At 39.1% G+C, this 21,688-nt stretch overlaps 1 protein-coding gene across 1 annotated transcript in view; it reads left to right on the top strand.

The window, feature by feature from the left end:
* The first annotated feature begins 15,643 nt into the window (after nucleotides 1-15,643).
* The window catches only part of adam19a (ADAM metallopeptidase domain 19a), a 192,998-nt gene continuing 186,953 nt past the window's right edge, over nucleotides 15,644-21,688 (top strand). Inside the window, exon 1 of the mRNA XM_055156515.1 lies at nucleotides 15,644-15,828. Within this exon, the coding sequence (XP_055012490.1) occupies nucleotides 15,699-15,828 (130 nt within the window). The 5' untranslated portion in view covers nucleotides 15,644-15,698. The remainder of the gene's footprint in view (nucleotides 15,829-21,688) is intronic.

Here is a 21,688-nt window from a genome sequence, read left to right as displayed (position 1 = left end):
GAGAATGTTTGGTGCATTTTATAAAGGGGAAAGACTAGGGCTGGGTATCATTGAGAAGTTGCCAATACGATACATACCTCGATACATAAACCACAATACAATACATATCTCAATACAGTGAGCTTACGATTTGATACAATTCAATATGATATAGTTCAAATCGATTCAATACGGTTCAATAAAAATCAATGGCTAAATTATGGCTGTGATACAAAAGTCTTTGTGAAATCACTTCTTTTGCAAAGTTCATATGAAGCACAGTGAATATGTCAAATGTGTTGCATAAATGAGTTTCCTACCTCTAAACAAGCAACAAAACTGTAGCTGTAACAAAATAATTTAGTAAAATATACAAAAAAATACTCTTGGCGATATATCAATACAGCAGCCCACAATATCAATACTGTATCATCCCATTAAACGATGTGATATGTCAATATTTCGATATTTTTGCACACCCCTAGGAAAGACATTATTGCCCTTCTTCCTACGGGATATGGCGCATTACATACGTCACAACCAAACAGCAGCGACTGATTAAATTAAAAAAGTACCCTCCTACAGTTGAGCGAACAAATCCTAATGCTGCGAGGTCAGACGGTTTCCACAAAGTTAACCTGGCTGATGAATCAGGCTAAGAGATGTCATTGCTTCGCTTGGAATCTTCTACAATAAGGCATTAAACTAATTTATCTCTGGGAAAACGAGAAGTTAACATCAGGCCAGGTAACAGGTCAGATCTGAGTAGAGGCAAGCAGGTTCCCCTTGCAGTGGAGTTTTCATTGAAGCACTTCAGCAATTTAAACACCTGTAACTGAATATATGTAAGAAATGTTTAATGCTCTGCTCATCTCAGGTAAAGCAATAGCATCTCCATGGAGACAAGCAGATAATGGACCCAGAAAATGTACACGCTGCCCTTTTAATTGGACTGAGGCCTAATACGTCATGTCACCTGAACATACCGCATAACGAGAAGTGATTTAAATGTATTCCCACTTAAGGCCTGTAGAGGCTTTGAAAACACAAAACAATTAAACTGACAAATAAATGGATGGTACCTTTATTTCAGCTCTTAACCTGCGTCCCCAATGTTTTTCTAAACTGCTCGAATCCCGTATATCTTCTTTATGACTCAGCTGTTTAATTGGCTGCTTTTCCGCTGGTCCACTTCTGTGAGAGGAGTACCGCCCCAACCCAAGGAGAGCTCTGACAGCTTTGTGAGTCATCCTGGCTCAAAGACACAGGCCCACAGTGGCATTACAGGGTCAGAGCTGTTCTTTAACCCTATAAATAATTCCTTTGTTTTCTGGTTTATATAAACTATTTTTGCTTTCTTATCAGTTAGATGGAACAGCCAGTCGGTGCCATGAGAGATACAACAGGCCTTTATATCTCTATAAAGTGAACATTTTATGATCTTGATGGTCTGTCCTTGTCTGCAGAAGTCAGTATAAAACAGTGTAAAATAGTGGACCAATAGTGACAATAAAGCAAACAAACAACGTTACTGCCTGTGTCCTTGAGCAAGACACCACTTTGAATGTCTTTGTTATTGTGTTGGTGTGATATTTAAAGGTGCAACTTTTCTGGGAATGGGACAAGATCTTACAGCTTTGCCTGAATGTTCATTAATCTTAATCATTTTTACATTTCGGGTTATTTTTATTGAGCAAAAAATTCGAAGAGTGGGGTCTCCTCTCCACAGATCCGTCATGTAACTTGGCAAAATGGTGTTATCTGCTTGTCTCCAAAGAAAAGTGTTAGTTTATTGTTTTGTAATTCTTTCTTTTTCTTTTTTTAAATGCTATAAAAAAGACAAATACAATATAATATGTGGGGTGTGCCTTTACTTACACATACTTACACATGAATAATTATTACAAACAATTGCAAGAAAAACAAAGTAAAGGGTCAAACAAAAATCCATGTATACTTCAATCATTCGTTTTTTCAATATAAAACCAAAAATAAGAAAATGAAAAAACAGATAATGATTTGTTTATTTAGTTTTTGATTTTGTATTTAAATGAATAATGGAAAAAACGGATAACAGCCATTTTCCATTTCCGAGACTTAAACTGTGATGATGGACTTTTGCGCCGCATACGGACTGAACCAGGACTGAACCAGGACTAAACCAGGACTAAACTAGGACTAAACCATATCTAAACCAGGACTAAACCAGGACTAAACCAGGGCTAAACCAGAAATGAACCAGGACAAAACCAGTTTCAGTCCCGATCTCAATCACTGTCTCAGTCCTAGTCTCTGATCTTGTCCCAGTCTGGTCCCAGTCTCAGTCCCAGTTTGGTCCTGGTCTGAGTCCTGGTCTCAGTTCTGATCTGATCCCGGTCTGGTCCTGGTCTAAGTCCTGATCATCTGACAGGCTACGCGAGCACAACTCTGGGTCTGTCCCGACACTCCAGTTTCAGTCCTGGTTCAGTCCATATGTGCTGCAAAAGTCCGGCATCACAGTTTAAGTCACAGAAACGGCCATTATCCGTTTTTTTCCATTATTCATTTAAACACCAAATCGAAAGTGAAAAAATTATTCGTTATCTGTTTTTTCATTTTGGTTTTGGAGACAAATAATGAAGAAAATAGTTGTTTTTTCAACAGTTTGATCATTTCCTGGATTGGCTTTTTGAAAAACCTAACCATATTCTTCCAGTAAATCTCTCTCCATATTATTGAGTCAGAAGTTTTCCATTCTGTCTCGCAGAAGTTTTCCTATTCCTGATCAGATAGAGTTAGATGTCTTCTTCTTTTCCCATTTTTCTTTCGCGTGGTGTAGTATTCCTTTGGTTGAGAAGTGTTTTTTAATGCCACAGTACATACATTATAGGCAAAGTAGAGCAGAAAAGTTACACCCTTAAGTTATAAAAAATGCAAGATAGAGTAGTCCTGTCCTATATAATAACAATACATCAATTTCTGGTAATTAAAATTAGTACCATTTTTCTTAACTCTGCATGCCAAATTTGATCATATAATAACAATTTCTGCTTCATTTTAACTCTTGAACCCAAACAGACCAAATCTTAGCAGTGATTTTAATGATGTGTGTAAATAGTTGCAGAGGGCTTTTCTTTTGAACTCAGATGATTGCGGTTCATTAAAATCCTCGCACATGTAAACATTTATTTTAGCTGTGTGATTTTGGTCAGCTGGTGCCAGGGCAGGGACGTGGATGCTGGCTGGAGCTGGATATGTGTTGTTAAGTGAACATTGGGCTACATCAGTGGAGCAGTGAGGTAAACAGCTCCAGGCTCCATTCTCCCTGTGTCCAACAACAACAAGCTGTTTTGGGCCGTGCCGGGGAGGATGTTTGGTTCAAAATCTGGAGCATACTTGAGTGATTTACAACATGGGACAAGCAGGTGAAACAGCAAACAGCGGGAAAAAACACAAAAACATCTAGTTGCTAAAAAGTAAAATAAAAAAAAAACACCCAGTTGCAAATTCTCTGTCAATTAGACCTGCTACAATCCAGGGGAAAACTACAAGAATCATGCAGTAAACATATTTAGGTCAGACCATAGACTGTTTATATAAATGGACAAATAGGAAGTGAGCATGGGGCCGCTTCCGGCTCCATTGAATCGACATCGGCTTTACAGTGAAATATTGTCGAATCCGTGTACTATCATTCGTTCATTAGTTTTTCAAAATAAAACCAAAAATAAGAAAATGAAAAAACAACTATTTTCATCATTATTTGTCTCTAAAACCAAAAGGGAAAAATGGATAATGATTCACGTTTTTTTTTTTGGTTTTTGATTTTGTGTTTAAATGAATAATGGAAAAAAACAAATAACGGCAGTTTCCCGTTTCCGTGACTTAAACTGCGATGGCGGACTTTTGCGCTGCATACAGACTGAACCAGGATTAAAACAGGACTAAAACAGGCCTAAACCAGAACTGAACCAGGTCTAAACCAGGTCTGAACCAGGACTAAATTGGTCTTAATCCCGGTCTCAGTCCTGGTCTGGTCTTGGTCTCAGTCCTGGTCTGATCCCGGTCTTAGTCTTGGTCCCGGTCCTGGTCACGGTCTCAGTCCTGGTTTCAGTCCTGGTTTCAGTTCTGGTCTCAGTCCCGGTCTCAGTCCCGATCTCAGTTCTGATCTGGTCCCGGTCTCAGTCCTGGTCTCAGTCCTGGTCTCAGTCCTGGTCTCAGTTCTGGTCTGGTCCCGGTCTCAGTCCCAGTCTCAGTCCAGGGTCTCAGTCCTGCTCTCAGTCCTGGTCTGGGCCTGTTCTGGTCCTGGTCTGGTCATGGTCTCAGTCCTGATCACCCAACAGTTTACGCAGGCGCATCTCCAGGTCTGTCGTGACACTCAGTTCTGGTTGAGTCCTGACCTGGTTTAGACGTGGTTTAGTCCTGTTTTAGTTCTGTTTTAGTCCTGGTTCAGTCCTGGTTCAGTCCGTATGGGCGCAAAAGTCCGGCATCGCAGTTTAAGTCACGGAAATTGGAAAAACAAATTGTTATCTGTTTTTGCATTTTGGCTTTGGAGACAAATAATGAAGAAAATTGTTGTTTTTTCGTTTTCTTATTTTTGGTTTTATTTTGAAAAATTAATGAACGAATGATACACAGATTTTGCCACCCCTCTCTCTGTAACCACTGCTGTGAGCCTCGTCATTTTGGTTTTAAAATGTTCATATTAACCCACTCTACTAGTACATGATCCTGGTGTTTTTATTTCGCTATTTTGTCCGCAAATAAATTCCTCAGCTCCAAAGTCTCTCCTATATAACTTCTTCTCTATAGCTTCATTTGACTGGAGCTGATGGAAATTTATATTGTGGAAAGATTTCTCTCAATCTGTCTTTGTGCAAATGAATGTGATTTCTATCTGAGACCCAGACCAGTCATTAACATGTGTAAAGGCTCAGCAGACACAACTGTTCTCTTAGTTGTCCTTGAATGTATGTAAGTTGATTAGCACCAGCCTCTGAAAAGAAAGTCACTCTGATTTGATGTGTATGTAACTTGTATTTCTGTGTAAATACTCAGAGCTCAAATGTTCTGGGATAGAGACTGGGGGCAGAGATGCTGAGTGGAGATGCTCTGGGGAAGAGACTTGGGCTAATATGGTAGGGACATGCAGCTGGAGAGGAGAGGCTGTTGGTCTGTGGCCAGTACAGGCCTAGGCTCTGTCCATATCTGGTGTAACAAGAATAAACCTTTGTCTGTATTCCAAAAACTCATCAGGCTTCGCAAATGGAGTAATTATTTTTTCTTCAAGAGATATGTTTTTTTTCTACAACAGGGTAATGTTGCACTCCCTTAGTCCACTTTACACTTTTTTTATGGGTCAGTCTGGTCGATATGATACAAAAACTACTCACAATTTTGTCCACATATTGAACAATTTTAGAACACCCTAATTTTTCCAGTTATTTATTGCAATTCAAGTCGTGCAAGTCCAATGAAGAGCTTGAAAAAGTACAAAGGTAAGAACTGAACAGACAGAGGTTTAAAAAAAAGATAGAAGATACAAAACACAAGTCCAAGCTCTGCCAGAACTACCTCAGGAAACGAGTACAAGATGGTAAACTTGAAAACATGAAGTGTCCAGCACAGTGTCCAGACTTAAACCCCATCGAGCTGGTTTTGGAATGAACTGGACAAAAGAGTGAAAGCCAAGAAACCTACAAGTGTCACACATTTATGGGAACTTCTGCAACAGACTTTGGAAGAACTTTCTGAAGAATATTTGATTTCTGTTGTAGAAAGAACGAGCCACGAGTGTGTTCAGCTGTTATATCTGCCAAAGGTGGACACTTTCATAAATCCAAAGTTCAAAATAAGTTTTGGTCAACAGTGAACAGTAAAAAAATGGAAAAAGTGTGGTGTTCTAAAACTTTTGACCGGTAGTGTACATATCTAAAAAACATTGTAATTTGTGAAAGCTATTGTACAAAAGGTTACATGAATGACCACTTATATTGCAGAACATATTAATTCCCAGAAAATGTCATGAGATCTTTTGATTTTTATGCATACGTTTTACACTCACTACTAAGCATCACATGAGGAAAATACACTTTACAATAGTGTTTCCAAAACTTTTTTTCTGGGGACCCATATTTTAAAAGTCACAAATCTTCAAGCCCCAAGTCAATAGACATTATTCGTAAATCATAAAATAAAGATGGATTTGACCGTGATTGAAAATTAATGTGGATATTTTATTGTTGACTGAGTGATAGTGTCTCTCTGAAACATTAGTATTACTCAAGTTTTACCCAATCCAATCCACTTTATGTCTATAGCACATTTCACAGACAAACAGGTTTTAAAGTGCTGCACAAATACATAATAATAACAACAATAATAAAATGATAAAATTAACTACTAAAATAATACTAGTCTTAATAGTCTTAATAGTCGTCTTTTTTAATAATAAAACCAGAAAAATAAAATAAGAGCAAAATCATAGAATAGCAATAAATAAATAAATAAATAAAACCACTAAAATACATTAAAATAAATAAAATAAATAAAAGACACAGACGACCTAACAACTCATGTGGTGTTAAAAGCCAGAGAATAAAAGTGGGTCTGAAGATGAGACGTAAAACACTTCACTGTGGGAGTTTTTGACAATGAAAAGCAGTAATTGAACCAGCAATAAAAGGGATCCGTAAGTATCCTGTTTACAACCATTGTACGGTATGATAAATGAAACAAATTAAACCAATAAAATATAATAAGCCTCAATGAGGATCCCGCTAAGTCATTTTCTGTTTTTGTCTTGATTCAAGCTTGGAGATGGAATTCCACTCTTCTAATTGTCTGGGAAACATTATTTATCATATCCCTTTAGCATGGCTGTCATCTTAACTCATAATGTCATCAAAAGTCGCCGAAAATGATCTTCTAAAAAGAACGCTAACCCAGTTTCAACCAACCCACAGACCCGGTGTTGTTCTGCCTTCATCCTAGAGCCTTTCTGAAAACAAGCTTTTGCCAAGAAGTCTGGTAATATATGCACATTTTTCTCATAAGTAAATAAACAAACGCCCCCTCTCTCTCTCTCTCTTTCTGTTTTCTCTCGCTCTTTCTCTTTCTCTCTCTTTTGGGCTCTTTTCATATTGTTGCCTTTGATAGCCTCTTTCTCTTGAACTACATGTGTTGTCAGTTGTTTGATGCACAGCTCTAGGCCATTTTCTTTCACACTGTAGAACAATGACTAAATGATTCAGACTAAAGTTAAGAAGTTATGGAATCAAACTTCGAAAAATCTCTTTTGTTGATGAGTAAAGACTTGAATGTTTTGGGGGCTACAAATAAATGGGTGAGTATATATTTATGACTTTTTTCACTGATCGAACAATACAGGGTTCAATATACTGTACAACAACTACTATACTAGTCCAATGAGGTTAATTTGGTCTTCCGATAATTTATGTAATTAGGGTCTTTTTTTCAGACCAAGAGTTTTGTTTTCATACCTGACAGTTTCCTTCCTCAGAGTGGTCAGAGGTTTTGGCGCTGTTTTCCTACTGGTGGAGTCAGGATGACAGCGCCATCTGCAGTCCGACTTTCTCAGGACAGTATCCCAGGTGTGTGACAGTAAAAAAGCCCAAGATGCAAAACTCTGGTCAGATCTGCTCATGTCACGTACACTTTTACATCACATACATGCAGTACACAAAAACAAACATGTCGGATCATTTCCACACATCGGACCTTCAAGCTACAGCTCTAATAAACTTACAGGAGGCTCCCGACAAATGTACAGAATATGCAGAGATACTATTAATTTTACTATTCTGGATGCACCAGTTCATGGCAGGCGAGCCAGATACTATGGACGAGACCTGAGACAACCAGTCGCTGGTGGGACAACTTTGTGAAGGAGTAGCTGATGAAAATGCATGGCATGAAACTTCCGCATGTCCAAAGATGCCCTTGTTGCTTTAAGTACAAACATACACAATTGAATTCCATACACTTTTGTGTCACCATATGCATGCAAATTTCCTCCTGAAAACGCTCGTCTAAACGCAGAATAAAAAGTGAAGACGCGATGCCACTTTTGTGTTTTCTGTTCAGACCGTCATCATATAAACGTAGCCTGAAAAAACAACCTAATAACATAAACTACTATACTATGTTACTATATATACTTTTACTGCTACTCCGAAACTGTAGCTGCATCAACTTCATTATATTATTTATTTTATTAAAGGTGACTTTCCTGTTGGAGAGCATTCCACCTCCTTGTCACCATGGAAATGCTAATGCTTTGCCTGGGATGTTCCATATTATGGCATTAAACTTATCTAACTTCATGGAGACAGGCAGGCACCACCTTGTATTTTGTTTTTGAGCAATTAAAACACCTAAATACATGAAAGATAGATACGTTTAAAGCCATATCGTTAAACATTCTGAGCAAAACAATAATCTCCTTAGAAACAAGTTATGTAGTGCAACTTAAATAATTTTTTTTTTAAATTTAGCTTGGTTAGACCCTGCAGCCCTCCTACAGCCTGGGAACCTTCTTGCTGTGAGGTGGGAGTGCCAATCACCAAACCACTGTGCCACCCAGACCCAGCGAGCAATGAATTAAAATCAAACTGCAGCAGATCCCACTGTACCCACTAAAGTAGGATAAGAGCATTTGAAGAGCTGGGGCAAGCTTATTTTTAGTCGTCTCTGATTCACCTCTAGATCCAGGTGCCAGCTCCGGCGCTAATGACACTACAGCCCATCTACTGTGGCCACCCTTGAGTTCACCGTTCGAGAAGCACTGAAGTAAAACCTCTTATTCCCCACCAGCCAATGAAGGGACCAGCTTTATTATATTAGTCGCATAATTATCCGATCGGAATAGCACGAGCTGAATAGACTCTGATAATGAAAAGTGCTTTGAGCAAATGAGAATAGTAAAAAGTCTCATAAAACCAGATGGTAAGTAAACTATTTCAGGAACTTGAGTGCTCTTAGGCAAAAAGCAGCGGTTAAAGTTCAGCTAGGAATAGGCTAAGTGCAGTTGCCAAGCATCACAATACATGCACTCAGGGCCTAACGCTAATCTAATACAGGGCCATTGCATTAATAACAAGCTAAAAACCATTAAGCACTTAGCCACTTAAAAGTCTGACTCCAGGAATATGCAAGGGTGTTCATTTATACAAGTTATATCTGATATTTGACAAGGAATGTGAAAACGAAAAGGAGTAAAATACAGTCATTCAAATGTTAATAGACCTGCATGGTCAAAAGTATAGTCTGAGTACAACAGAAAAGGCCTATTATTTGCTTTGACGGCGAGAATAATTCAAAGTCAAAGTCTCTTATCGTGATTTCTAAATTGTGGTGTTTATTCAGGAATGTAGGAAAGAACATATTGGGCGTATTGTACATTAGTATGTAGAGAGAGCAGTGGGGTAGCCTGGTTTCACTTCATGGAAACCGTCTGACCTCGCAGCATTAGGATTTGTTTGCTTGACAGTAGGCGGGTACTTTTTTATTTAACCAATCGCTGATATTTGGTTTGTAATGCTCCAAATCCCATAGGAAGAAGGGCAATAATGTCTTTCCCTTGATAAAATTCACCAAACATTCTCTTTGTTCCGACTTTTAATCCTCAATCTCATGAATAGTTGCCAACACAGAATATATGTTTTCGTCTACATCCATCTCGACCACTTTGTTTACTGTTGCGCTGCACCACAAAAGGGACCCAGTTATGGCTTCACAGCGCTGACTGGCTGGTGCGCGGTCTACAACTTCTGGGGTTCTTGCAAACCGTCTAGTGTATTCCGATTCCTGACCTAGTCGCTGGAGAGAAATGAAATTATGTGGAGGCACTAGGTGGCGCCAGGCTGGCTATCAGTTTGGTGTGTTCTTGTTTTGTGTGTTTTTGGCTCGCTTTATTAGCCAATTATCCAGTCATCACTCTCTATGTCAGGAGTCTCCAACCTGTAACTCTCCATCCCCTTTCAAATAGCTCACCAAGGGATTTCTGAATTACATGTATTGTGCTGATTAATAATTAAATAAATAAATAATAATAAAATAATAAAACTAACTTTGAGCAGTAATAAATGGTTTATGTTTTATAAGCATCAAACTCTACTCTAAACCAGGTCTAAACCAGAAATGAACCAGGACAAAACCAGGTCTACTGGGATTAACCGGTCTCAGTCCCAGTCTCAGTCCCAGTCCCAGTCTCAGTCCCAGTCTCAGTCCCGGTCTGGTCCTGGTCTCAGTCCTGATCACCTGACAGTCTATGGGGGCGCACCTCCCGGCCCATCCCCACAATCAGTACTGGTTTAGTCCTGGTTTCCGTAACTTAAACTGCAATGCTGGACTGAACCAGGACTAAAACAGGACTTAACCAGGTTTAAACCAGGTCTAAACCAGGTCTAAACCAGGTGTAAACCAGCCTAAATCAGGTCTACCAGGACTAAACCAGTCTCAGTCCTGGTCTGGTCACGGTCTCAGTGTTGGAGTGGTCCCAGTTTGGTCCTGGTCTGATCCAAGTCTGGTCCTGGTCTCAGGGGCACACCTCCGGGCCCGTCCCAACACTCAGTTCTGGTTTAGTCCTGGTTTAGTCCTGGTTTAGTCCTGGTTTAGGACTGAGACCGGGACCAGACCAGAATTGAGACTGGGACCAGACCAGGACCAGACCAGGACTGAGCCGGGACTCAGACTGGAACCAGACCAGAATTGAGACTGGGACCAGACTGGGACCACTCCGGCACTGACACCGGGACCAGACCAGGACTGAGACTGGGACTGAGACCAGGCCTGAGACCGGTTTAGTCCTGGTTCAGTTCTGGTTTAGACCTGGTTTCATCCCAGTTCAGTTCTGGTTTAGACCTGTTTTAGACCTGTTTTAGTCTTCTTTTAGTCCTGGTTCAGTCCTGTTTCAGTCCGGTATCACAGTTTAAGTCACAGAAACAGGAAACGGCTATTATCCATTTTTTCCATTATTCATTTAAACACAAAATCAAAAACTGAAAAAAACAACAACAAATCCATTAACGTTATCCATGTTTTCATTTTGGTTTTGGAGACAAATAATGAATAAATTATAGTTTTTTTTTCATTGTATTATTTTTGGTTTTATTTTGAAAAACGAATGATAACGAATGACACACAGATTAGAGCCTTTGGTATCTTATCTGTTGAACACAAAACTGAATGTACAGCCTATTTAGGACTAATACAGCCTAATTTATCTGTTTATTGTGGTATCTAAACATTAACTTTTCACTGATATAAGTTTGTGGGAATGAGCAGCTGTTCTGTTCAAATAGTTGGAAGACCAAGGGACCACACAAAGACTCGGCCCTTGTAATACGTCTTCTATTACAGGGCTCATATTGGGAGAGTTTGCATGGTTCACATTTTGGTTGCTCAGACACTTGTATAAATTGGAACACTTGGTACTGTGTGTTCCCCGTAATGGGTTCTATCAAGAGCTGCTCCACTCTAATTCATTCTGGAACACAACACTGCATTTTTATACAGCATCCATTTTAATGATTGTTCCACTATAGGCCATTGTGTGGTTAGTAATCGTCTGCACATTGTTATGGGTTAGCACGCTGAGATGTTTTCTGAGTGGCTGTTTTCAGTGTGTGTGCTCGGGGGGTTTTCTGCTTCCTGCCCACTAGCGCCACCCGCAGACAAACGACAACACACCAGTTTAAGTTGGGCTATTAGTTTGAGATATGACCCCCTCACTTTTGAGTACAAACATAAAGGCACCAGGCCATTTTTACAGAACATTTACAAAAAATAAATCATAGACTACAACACGTGTGTCGAGGATTGAACCAGGACTAAACCAAGACTGAACAAGGACTACACCAGGTCTAAACCAGGACTGAACCAGGGCTAAACAAGGACTGAACCAGGACAAACCCTGGACTAAAACAGGACTAAACCAAGACTGAACCAGAACTGAACCAGGACAACACTAGGACTAAAACAAGACTAAAACAGGACTAAAACAGGTCAAAACCAGGACTGAACAGGACAAAACCAGGACTAGAACAGAACTAAAACAGAACTAAATTAGGACTAAATCAGGACTGAACCAGGACTAAACCAGGACTAAAACAGGACTGAAACAGGACTGAACCAGGACTAGACTAGGATTAAACCAGGACTGAACAGGACAAAACCAGGACTAGAACAGGACTAAAACAGGACTGAATCAGGACTAAAGCAGGACTGAACCAGGTCTAAACCAGGACTGAAACAGGACTAAACAAGGACTGAACCAGGACTAGACCAGGACTAAACCAGGACCAAATCAGGAGGACTAAACCAGGATTGAACCAGGAGTAAACCAGAACTGAACCAGGACTAAAACAGGACTAAAACAGGATTAATCTTGGACTTGAGAGTGAGAGGGAGAACCCAGAGTCCGCGGAGCAAGGTGTTTTAGTCTTGGTTCAGTCCTGGCTTAGTCCTCCTGGTTCAGTTCTGGTTTAGTCCTGGTTTAGACCTGGTTTAGTCCTCATTTAGTACTGTTTTAGTCCATGTTCAGTTCTGGTTTAGCCCTGTTTCAGTCTTGGTTTAGTCCTGGCTCAGTCCATATACGGCGCTAAAGTTCAGCATCTTTGCTCACTGATTGTTATTTGATAATTATTTTGGTGAGAGTAACTTAAAGTGCTGCAATAATCGTGTAATATTTTACATTTTAAACTAAGTAATATTGTAATGTAATGAATTACTTTCAAATGACAGTAATGAGTAATAAATAACACAGAACAGTTTTAAAGTAACTTGCCCAACAGTGGTGTTAAACATGTGTGAATGAAACAAAACACAACTCCAGGTCTGTTTTTGATGAGATGGACATGGATCAGAAAATATTGTAATATAGGCCCTTTAAGTTACTCTCCAAATTTCAGACCTTTAAACTACAGCCTATTAAATTCTTTGAACATTATGGATCCAGTTCTTTGCCTTTACTCGCCCTTTCAGTGTCTTTTGTGCAAGTGCTTTCCCCTCTTGAGAATAGGACGGTGGATTTGAATGTGTTCATCTTAAGCTTTTTGACCTTTGAGTGTAACAAGTGACAGTGACAATAGCCCCTGAAAACCCTCAAACCGTTTGTGCATCGGCTCAGTGACAGAGCCCAATGTCCACTGTCCCCTCGGCTGGATAAGAGTCACTCGAGTGGTCCTATGGCAGACAGCCTTTTCCACATGAGGGGAAATAAATCTGCCCTTATCCCTGACGCCTCCCTGCCTGGCTCACTCTAAATCCTCACCATAATTCCAAAGTCAATGACAGCGGGCATGAGAGCAGCGTGCAGCGGGAAAATGGGAATGAACAGACGATAATGCAGTCTTCATGCTTTCGCTAACACTGTGGAGTAAGCAGATCCATGGTCCGTATAGGCAAAGTTCTCCAGAGCAAACACAGAGCTTTTAGACGGGAGAAGGCAAAGCTGTAGTGAATGCAGATGCCCACGTACGCTAGGAATCGATTCCAAGGTCAGCAAAAGTCAGGGTTGACAATGCAACTAAATAATAGGCTATAAGAATGCTAAATAATATTAACATGTTGCTTAGATACTGCACATTTTCACTGCTCTCTAGACCGTTTTCATTATTACACAGGCCTGGATTTTCAGTTTTTGATAGAGGTGTAACGATATCCAAGTTTCACGATACGATATTGTCACGGTATGAATCTCACGGTATGATATTTATTGCAACATTTTGAAGAGACTAATAATTAAAGATGGGACACACTTTTTTATTTTAAAATACCTTGACAAGATTTTAGTGTGAATTATTACTGTCATAATCCCAAGAATTCCCTCACTTTTCGGTACAAACATAAAAGTAGGACTACACCAGGACTGAACCAGGTCTTAACCAGGATTAATCTTGGACTTGAAAGTGAGAGGGAGAACCCTGAGCCAACAGAGCACAGTGTTTTAGTCTTGTTTTAATCCTGGTCTAGTTCTGGTTTATTCCTGGTTTAGTCCTGTTTTAGTCTTGGTTCAGTCCTGGTTCAGTCCTGGTTTAGTTCTGGTTTAGACCTGGTATAGTTCTGTTTTAGTCCTGGTTCAGTCCTGGTTTAGACCTGGTTTAGTCTTGTTTCAGTCCTTTTTTAGTCCTGGTCACGTTTTTGCTTTTAAAATACCTTGACAAGTTTTTGGTGTGAATTATTACTGTCAGAATCCCAAGAATTCAATTAAAAAACATATTTTTTCATGTTGCCTGTACTGAAATGAGTCATGGGATATGTAGTTATTTTTGTTTTATAAAATGTTGCTACTGTAAAACTATGAATTTAAGCAAAGGAACTTGTAATTCGATATATTGTGACAGCCCACGATATTATTGTGATACTTTTGATGATACAATATCATGCTATTTTAGTTTTTGTTACATTCCTAGTTTTTGACATATAGACCTATGCGTGTATATGTTATTTTGTATGGTTTGCTCCTAAGATGATCTCCCATGCTCAGTTTATCTCACACGCACGAAATGTCATATTTGTACTTATAACAGGCCTTAATTGTTTCCACATACATTATTAAAACTTTCAAATGTATGCAGCCATCGTCAGGATCATAAAAATATGTAAATTGATCCAAAAGCGGTTTGGATTTCAATCATGGTGTTATGAATATGCTATTTTGATCGTCATTAAAAGGCAATTGACTGAATTATTTATGTTCATTATCACAGGACTGAGTGATGTCCCGCCATGCCTCTCACAGAAAGCCCTCTGGCTACACTTCATTAAATTGTTTTTCCTCTCAACACTCAACAACAGCGCTACGATTTGATGTCATTACCATATTTAATTGCCACCACAAATCACACTAATAATGGATTTCTTTTACTGTCTTTTATTTCAATAATATTCACTACCCAACTTTGGACGTTCATTCAAACAGCGCCTTTAAACCGGAATTTGGCCTACTGCAATTTCAAAATAAAAGCGTGTGTCATACAAATCTCAAGTTCACTTACGGACTAGAGTAGTGGTCGTAGAAAAGCTACTCCGTCGTGGTCCTAAATGTTGTTTGAGTGGTTCGTGTTAGTCTGGACCCTGAGTTGTGTCCAAGCAGAACCCAGGAGCAACAAACTGCTGCAGCCTTACAGGATGATTAGTTCCCTCAGTGGGGTAATAGCCCAGGAGACAGGAACTGATCCAAGACCCTGGCTCAGGCCCCATCTGTGCACAGGATATAGCCAATAAATGGAGCAGCACGGAATAAGAACTTCTGTGTTTGTAACACCAGAAAACGCTCCTCAATATATAGACAAATTGCAGTATTTTTCTATCCTTTATTATGGGGATTGCTTATAGCAGCACTTGTACTGCTGCATCCAATCTTCATCCTCAGTGTTCAATTCACTGCTCTGACAATTAGCTTATGTCTCTTCGCCCACATTTGATGCTCCGTCCATCAGCGGTCCAATAAATATCTTGGATAAAATAAATAAATGATTGAATAGAAATAAAGAAAGACATAAATAAATGAATATTAATGTGTAACTCTTCAAATCGTAAATACATTTCCCATAAGCAAGGACTCAAACGTGTTTTTTTTACTTTATAAGGGCATACCGGAAACGCCCGTGACTCCCCCTGAGCGCGCGCAGCTTGTCGGAGGCAGCGCGCGTGCGGCGGAGGCAGAGTTGAGCAGCGCGAGGAAAGGGAGGACGGAGGCTCCGAGGGTCACAGGGATGTACAGTAAACATAGGCAGAAAAATGCCCACATTTCACCGGCGACATGCGGACGTTTCTTCGTTATTGTCTGTTTTCTGCTGCTCGGAGGAACTGCGGGAGGAGCCGGCGGACTCAGCGGACAAGAAGGTAAAAGAAAGAGGCATGCGGGAAAAGTTCTGCAGCTTCACCAGTTGCGTGTGTGGACCACGCTTCGACAGGGCAGGAGCTACTGGACAATGCTCAAATAATACAAAATAACTTTACTGAATACATGCGCAAGTTAGGAAAGAAACTTGGCTTAAGAAAATGTAAATTGACACAGACAGAAAATCACGATCCCAGCTATAAACCAGCACCAAGACAAGATTTGACTATTAACAGCCTCTTTTTACAACATAATAATTTGGGTATAGCTGCTAAATGTGTAGGTTTTATTACAGAGCGCTTGTATGTCATAGCCCACCCTCATGATGAGTCCTTGCGTTACCGCCACGCCTGCTCTTTACAGTAAGGACACTACTCCAAAAGTTGACCATTGCAGTAGTCTGTCTTCTATTTGTCAGCTGCAACCTGGATTTGTTGCGTATTTTTCGCTAATACTTAGTTTCTTGAAGCGTTTCTTGGCGTCCTTGGGCTGACTCATCTTTTAAAGCCGACCTCTTTTCCCTTCGCGGTACAAGTTCAGCTCATTAGAAGTGTTGGCAGCACGCGCACTCACGTCACACGCATCTTAATAAGTTTGTGCTTTCTCTTTGGTTCACAATCTGGCTAGTTTTACCGCTTTCCTCTTTGCTTTTGTACACGGCATTGTCCCAACTCTTCGCTACCAGCCAGGTCCTTTGTCTGCTTCCCATAAAAGGCAGAGTCAGTCAGAAGAAAAGCTGCCAGGGAGGGAACAGCACTGCAAGATTATAAGCAAGGGAAGGGACCAGCTTTGCAAATACACGTTTATTTTTGACTTTTCCTTGCTGCTATGAGATCTTAAGCAAGACTTTACCCCAGGCAGGCCACATAAAGGTCAGACTGTATGAGGACTGGAGATAAAACATCACCCTGGTCTGGTCATGTGAACTGAACTACCTCACAATACAGGCATTCACTCAAATATAGTGACTTAATACAGTTAAAGCGTGGATGAGCTGAGCAGAGATGCCCAGGAGTTTGTGTTACTACTGCTTGTGACTTATACATAACGTATGGTCTTCCTTCTGTTGGCAGTAAAAAGGTATAGGGCTTATATTAACAGTGTCCATATGTTTCGATTTATTATACTACGTGACATTTCTCCTGCTGCTTCCGTACAGTTCTCCGGTGTGGTCAGGACCTTGGCAAATGCTGCAGAAAGTTTGAAAACAATGGGGATCAGATTTTGCTGCCTGTGCTGATTCAGTGCTAGAGAAAATCATTGACCAATTAAAACTGCAGTTGTAACACATTAGTCAGTTTCATTTTGTTTGTAAAATGAGCAGTGAACTGTTATATTTGAGCGCTCTGGCCAATTAAAGGTGGCATACCCGGCTTCATTCTTGTAAATAAGTAATTGTGTATTTTTGTAGAAACAGCACAGTGGGTCAAAAATCAGACTGCTGTGTGTTGTCTGCAGTAAATAATTCTGTGTTTTATTAAAAGATGCCAGGCTTGCACACACCCAGAAAATAATGCACGTGAATACTTGGGCTGAACGAGTTAAAGAAAAAAGTTTAATTCAGATTTTTCTGGCAGATATTACCATTTTGGTTTCATCCATGATTTTGTTTTTTTTTTTAATCAAGTTTCAGTGCACATGAACATTTGCAAAGATCACACAATCTGACATCATGCAAGGGTCCTGCACCGACAATTTGACGCTGGACCATAAAGTTCAATTTATGTTCCAGCGTCAAATTGTCTTGATGATGCACCTCCAAAATTTTTTAACTACGCGTCAAAATGATGCAGACAATAAAGGCTGTGATTGGTCGTCTCTACCTCCTCTCTACATACATTTCCTGTACTCCGCTTTCCTTTCTTTCTATATACATTGAGTAATAATACGTTTAATGTAGTTTTGCGCACATTTGTTTATGTTTTATAGAATCGAAACTTAAAACCACATGGCTAATTTGCATAAACTATAAACACTGACAAAAACAGTTCACTCCTTGTACCCTCATGCAGTCAACTTCTGTTGGACTAAGGAACACGACTCAGTGGAATATGAGTGTTCTTTCTGTGACAGAGGATGTGCTGCTGATGGTGAGTCTGTTCTGTGCTTCTATCGCGTTGGAGATGGTTCATGTTAAACTTTACACGAACGCCAGGTTTAAATTCTTATCTCCTTGTATTGTGGTGGTGAATTACATCGCGGTGCACAGACCTCGACGCAGATCCATGAATCCATAAACTGGGCTTTAGGAGCACTGGGAAAAAAAAACACAGCTTTGACGCTCCCAAAATCATGTTGTCTGAGATTGCAATTTTCGGTCCAAAATGATACATCATTCAGCTTTAGTGAACACTATTTGTGAGATTTTGGAACAAAATTGCATAACGCAGCTTTAATGTTTCTCTTTCTGTTAATTATTGTTTAAAAAAAGTCAACTTGATACTTTTTATTTTTGTTGTATTGTATTTTGTAATTGCCTGATGGAATGTTTGGCTTTGATTGAAATCTTAAAGACTATTAAATATTGTATTAAAAGTATTTTCCAGTCGAAAGCAGCCATCTATGAACATATAACTGAGCTTTTGGGATGTGAATAGCACTCACTGAAAACTTGTGCCAGCAAATGTTATTTTTGATGTTTATTTCTGGTAAACAGAACTTGAAAGGACAGGGACATTTCAGCTCAACAAACTGGATGCTATAATACAAGATAACACACTGAATTAAAGGTCTTGTGAAGCACCTTATTATATCGCCCAAGTCTCTGAGGTGTTTTTAATGAAAGCTGCACACCTGTTGCGTGACTTTGTTAAGCTCATTAAGCCAACGACTTTTACCGGGTTCTCGGTCACCTCCCGTCACTGTATGAACTGTATCCCTCTAATAAGAAGATCTGACCCACACCCCCACACTGTACAAGCTCCAGTTCACAGCTCAAAAACACAGTTTAAATACTTTTACATTTGGTTATAGCGATGCACCAATCCACCTTTTTGAATACCAATATCGACATGAAAGCTTTACGTATCAGCTGACATTCAATATTTTTTAGTTTAGTTTATTTGGTCATTTTGCAGCTCTACAAAACAAAACAAAACTAAATATAGAGCACAACCTCATAGATTGTGACCAAAAGGGTTTAGACTGGTGTAAAAAATACTTATATTGTCTAACCCTGTTAAACAATGAAAGAAAAGCAGTGTATGAACAGCAAGTTTCTATTTACAATTTCACTTATGACTTACTCTATATATATAAGAGACAAAATATAAATTAAAACTATCAAAATTTTATGCATAATTCATTCATTTCAGAGCTCTATATCTTTCAAAACATAATGCTTTATCTTCTTTTATAAAGGCTTCTACACTGTTAGACTTTTTCAAATCATCAGATTGATTTAGACTTACACCTCTAACAGAAATACAATCACTTTTTTCTTAGTTCTTCTCTTCATTTTTTCAAAGATGCCTTTTTTCCCCTGTTTATGGTTGTACAAACTAATAGCAACGTTAAAGAAGGCACAAAAGTTTATCATTTATTATCATACAAAATAAACCTCAATGAGAATGAAAAAATGTAAGGATTTTTTTGTTTTCATTTATGGTCTTACAAACTAATAATAATATTAACTGATAGCGTGGGAACAACTGAATATGGCATTTCACACTTAATTTATTCCAAAATTGATCCAATTGTGTTATGTAACTCCTATTTATCATGCACATAAGTACAGAACAGCTTTATATAAATACAAGTTCAAACATTATGAAATGTTCTGGGCTTACATTAATCAGTAAATAGTCCCATTACATCTAATTAGAGGCTTAACCGATATCATGGAACTGATACCCGATTCAGCTGAATTTCTTGGATCGGTGTGGATATTAGTAGTAATGGTGCATACTGGTTGGAAACATGAAATCTACTGAAGAAAAGTGCGTACTGTGTAGTGTTGCCATGATGGTAACATTTCAAACTCAATTTCCTGCTCAATAGAGATAATAATAAACACTTTTTACAATAGAATTCTATTTTCAACTTAAAATTATAGTACTTTCTTTTATATTATTACCATGTCGTCTAATATCTGTGTAATCTCTCAGTTGTTCACGCAGGTTCCATAGTGCTCCATGGGCGTTTACTAATCTGTGTGCTCTTATGGGAATCAGCTGGAAAGTCCCCCTGAATTGTACCCTTTATGAAAGTTAGTTAATCTATATACATATAAATAATAATGTATATATATTTTACATTATATATATATATATAGTATTGATTACACATGCGAGGAATAGTCAGGATTTTATCTTACAAATTTGGATGAAATACATAGTTAAGACCTTCCAAAAAATTATTCTGAATTATTTTTGAACAAATTCTGTAGCTTTTTAAATTTCTTGTGTCGCGCTGCTTACAAATTATCTTCATGGCAGCAGGTACGGAAATAATTTATATTTCTTCCCAAATCAACAGTTACAGATGCTATAGGACATGCGGAACAAGAAAAAATGAATTAAAATACGAGACAAACAAGGCCCAACATTTGGTCTCGCTACATTTACATTTCATTTTATTATGATTTAGAATGCTGATTTTCTAACTCAATAGCTCACATACTAAAGGGGCGTCCGGAAGGAGGAGGGGGACGTTCCCGCTGAGAGAATGAGACCCTTGAGCAGGGACTTTCAAGCCAGGGGGACGCTCGGGCCGGTATTCGCTTTTATACTCAAGATCATCCTAAAGCTATTCAGGAGACGTTACTTGCTTAAAATCAATATCTTAAGTTTAATACAAATTTTAATATCGATTTGTATTTGGTTTTTGATACTTTTGATAACCCTAGTGCTGTATAAAAATCTCCATTTGTCAGTGGGCTTATACTTACATGTGTATTTGTGCACTAAGCAACCAATCCATATATAGTTTGTATAGAATGACTGTTGATTCTCCCATTTGCACTTGCTTGTTTTAGAGCACACACCACAGGGACCACTTTACTTGGCCGCCGCTGAGAACTGGCATCAGCTCTCGCAAGAGTCAAGTGTGTTTTCTCCCTCTCCAGCCTCGCTCTTCTAACTTGCATTTATGTCATTCGGAGCCAATATTGTTTTAATTTTGGGTCAGTGTTTACAGTTTATCACCGTTTTCACGCTCGCAGCACGTCGACAACCAGTAATGTACCAGTTAATTGGCTATTAATCACTACCAGACCCAAATATCGCGGCGCCACACACAACAGTGATAATTGGCTGTTCAGCTTTCAAATACTCATTTAAATACGCGTAAAAAAACAAACAAAACCAAAAAAACCCTTGAAACCTCATCCATGTTTACTGCGAGCTAATGTGCGGCACCAGCATAAGCCAGTGGATTTAATGCGGACTAATTACGAGAACAGTGTGCACAATATGATGGCACTTTTGTTTCTGAGCAGTGCTAAAGTTTCCAGAAATATGGTGCAGATTAAATTTTTCATTCAAAGGTCACAGGAAGCAGGTGGTAACTGGAATGCAGAGAGGGCTGTTGATGGGAGCTTGAAATGAGGTAAATTTGAAAATAGCATGCAACATTTGGCCTACATTCTTCCCAACATGAGGCTGTTTATCACAAGGAAAGGCTGAAGAGGAAAATGTTTTGTGTTTCCCCTGTTTTATTAATGCACTTGTCAGGATTCAAATAGGGCCGCTTAGAGGAATGGGTCTTGGTTTTGCTAAAAACTGGCCCTCGTGTGAGTGTTTAAATTGTATACACACTTTTCTTATTGTCACTTAAAATGCTCTGTACTCTGGGACTGGACTTTACTTGGTCTAGCATTTATCTTGGTTTCTTGCTTGTCATTTTGTACAAAAACCATAGACA

Source organism: Boleophthalmus pectinirostris, unplaced genomic scaffold (assembly GCF_026225935.1).
Source record: "Boleophthalmus pectinirostris isolate CB_2022bp ecotype Guang Dong unplaced genomic scaffold, ASM2622593v1 HiC_scaffold_20, whole genome shotgun sequence".
NCBI lineage: Eukaryota > Metazoa > Chordata > Actinopteri > Gobiiformes > Gobiidae > Boleophthalmus > Boleophthalmus pectinirostris.
This window is presented reverse-complemented; position numbering and strand designations above follow the sequence as displayed.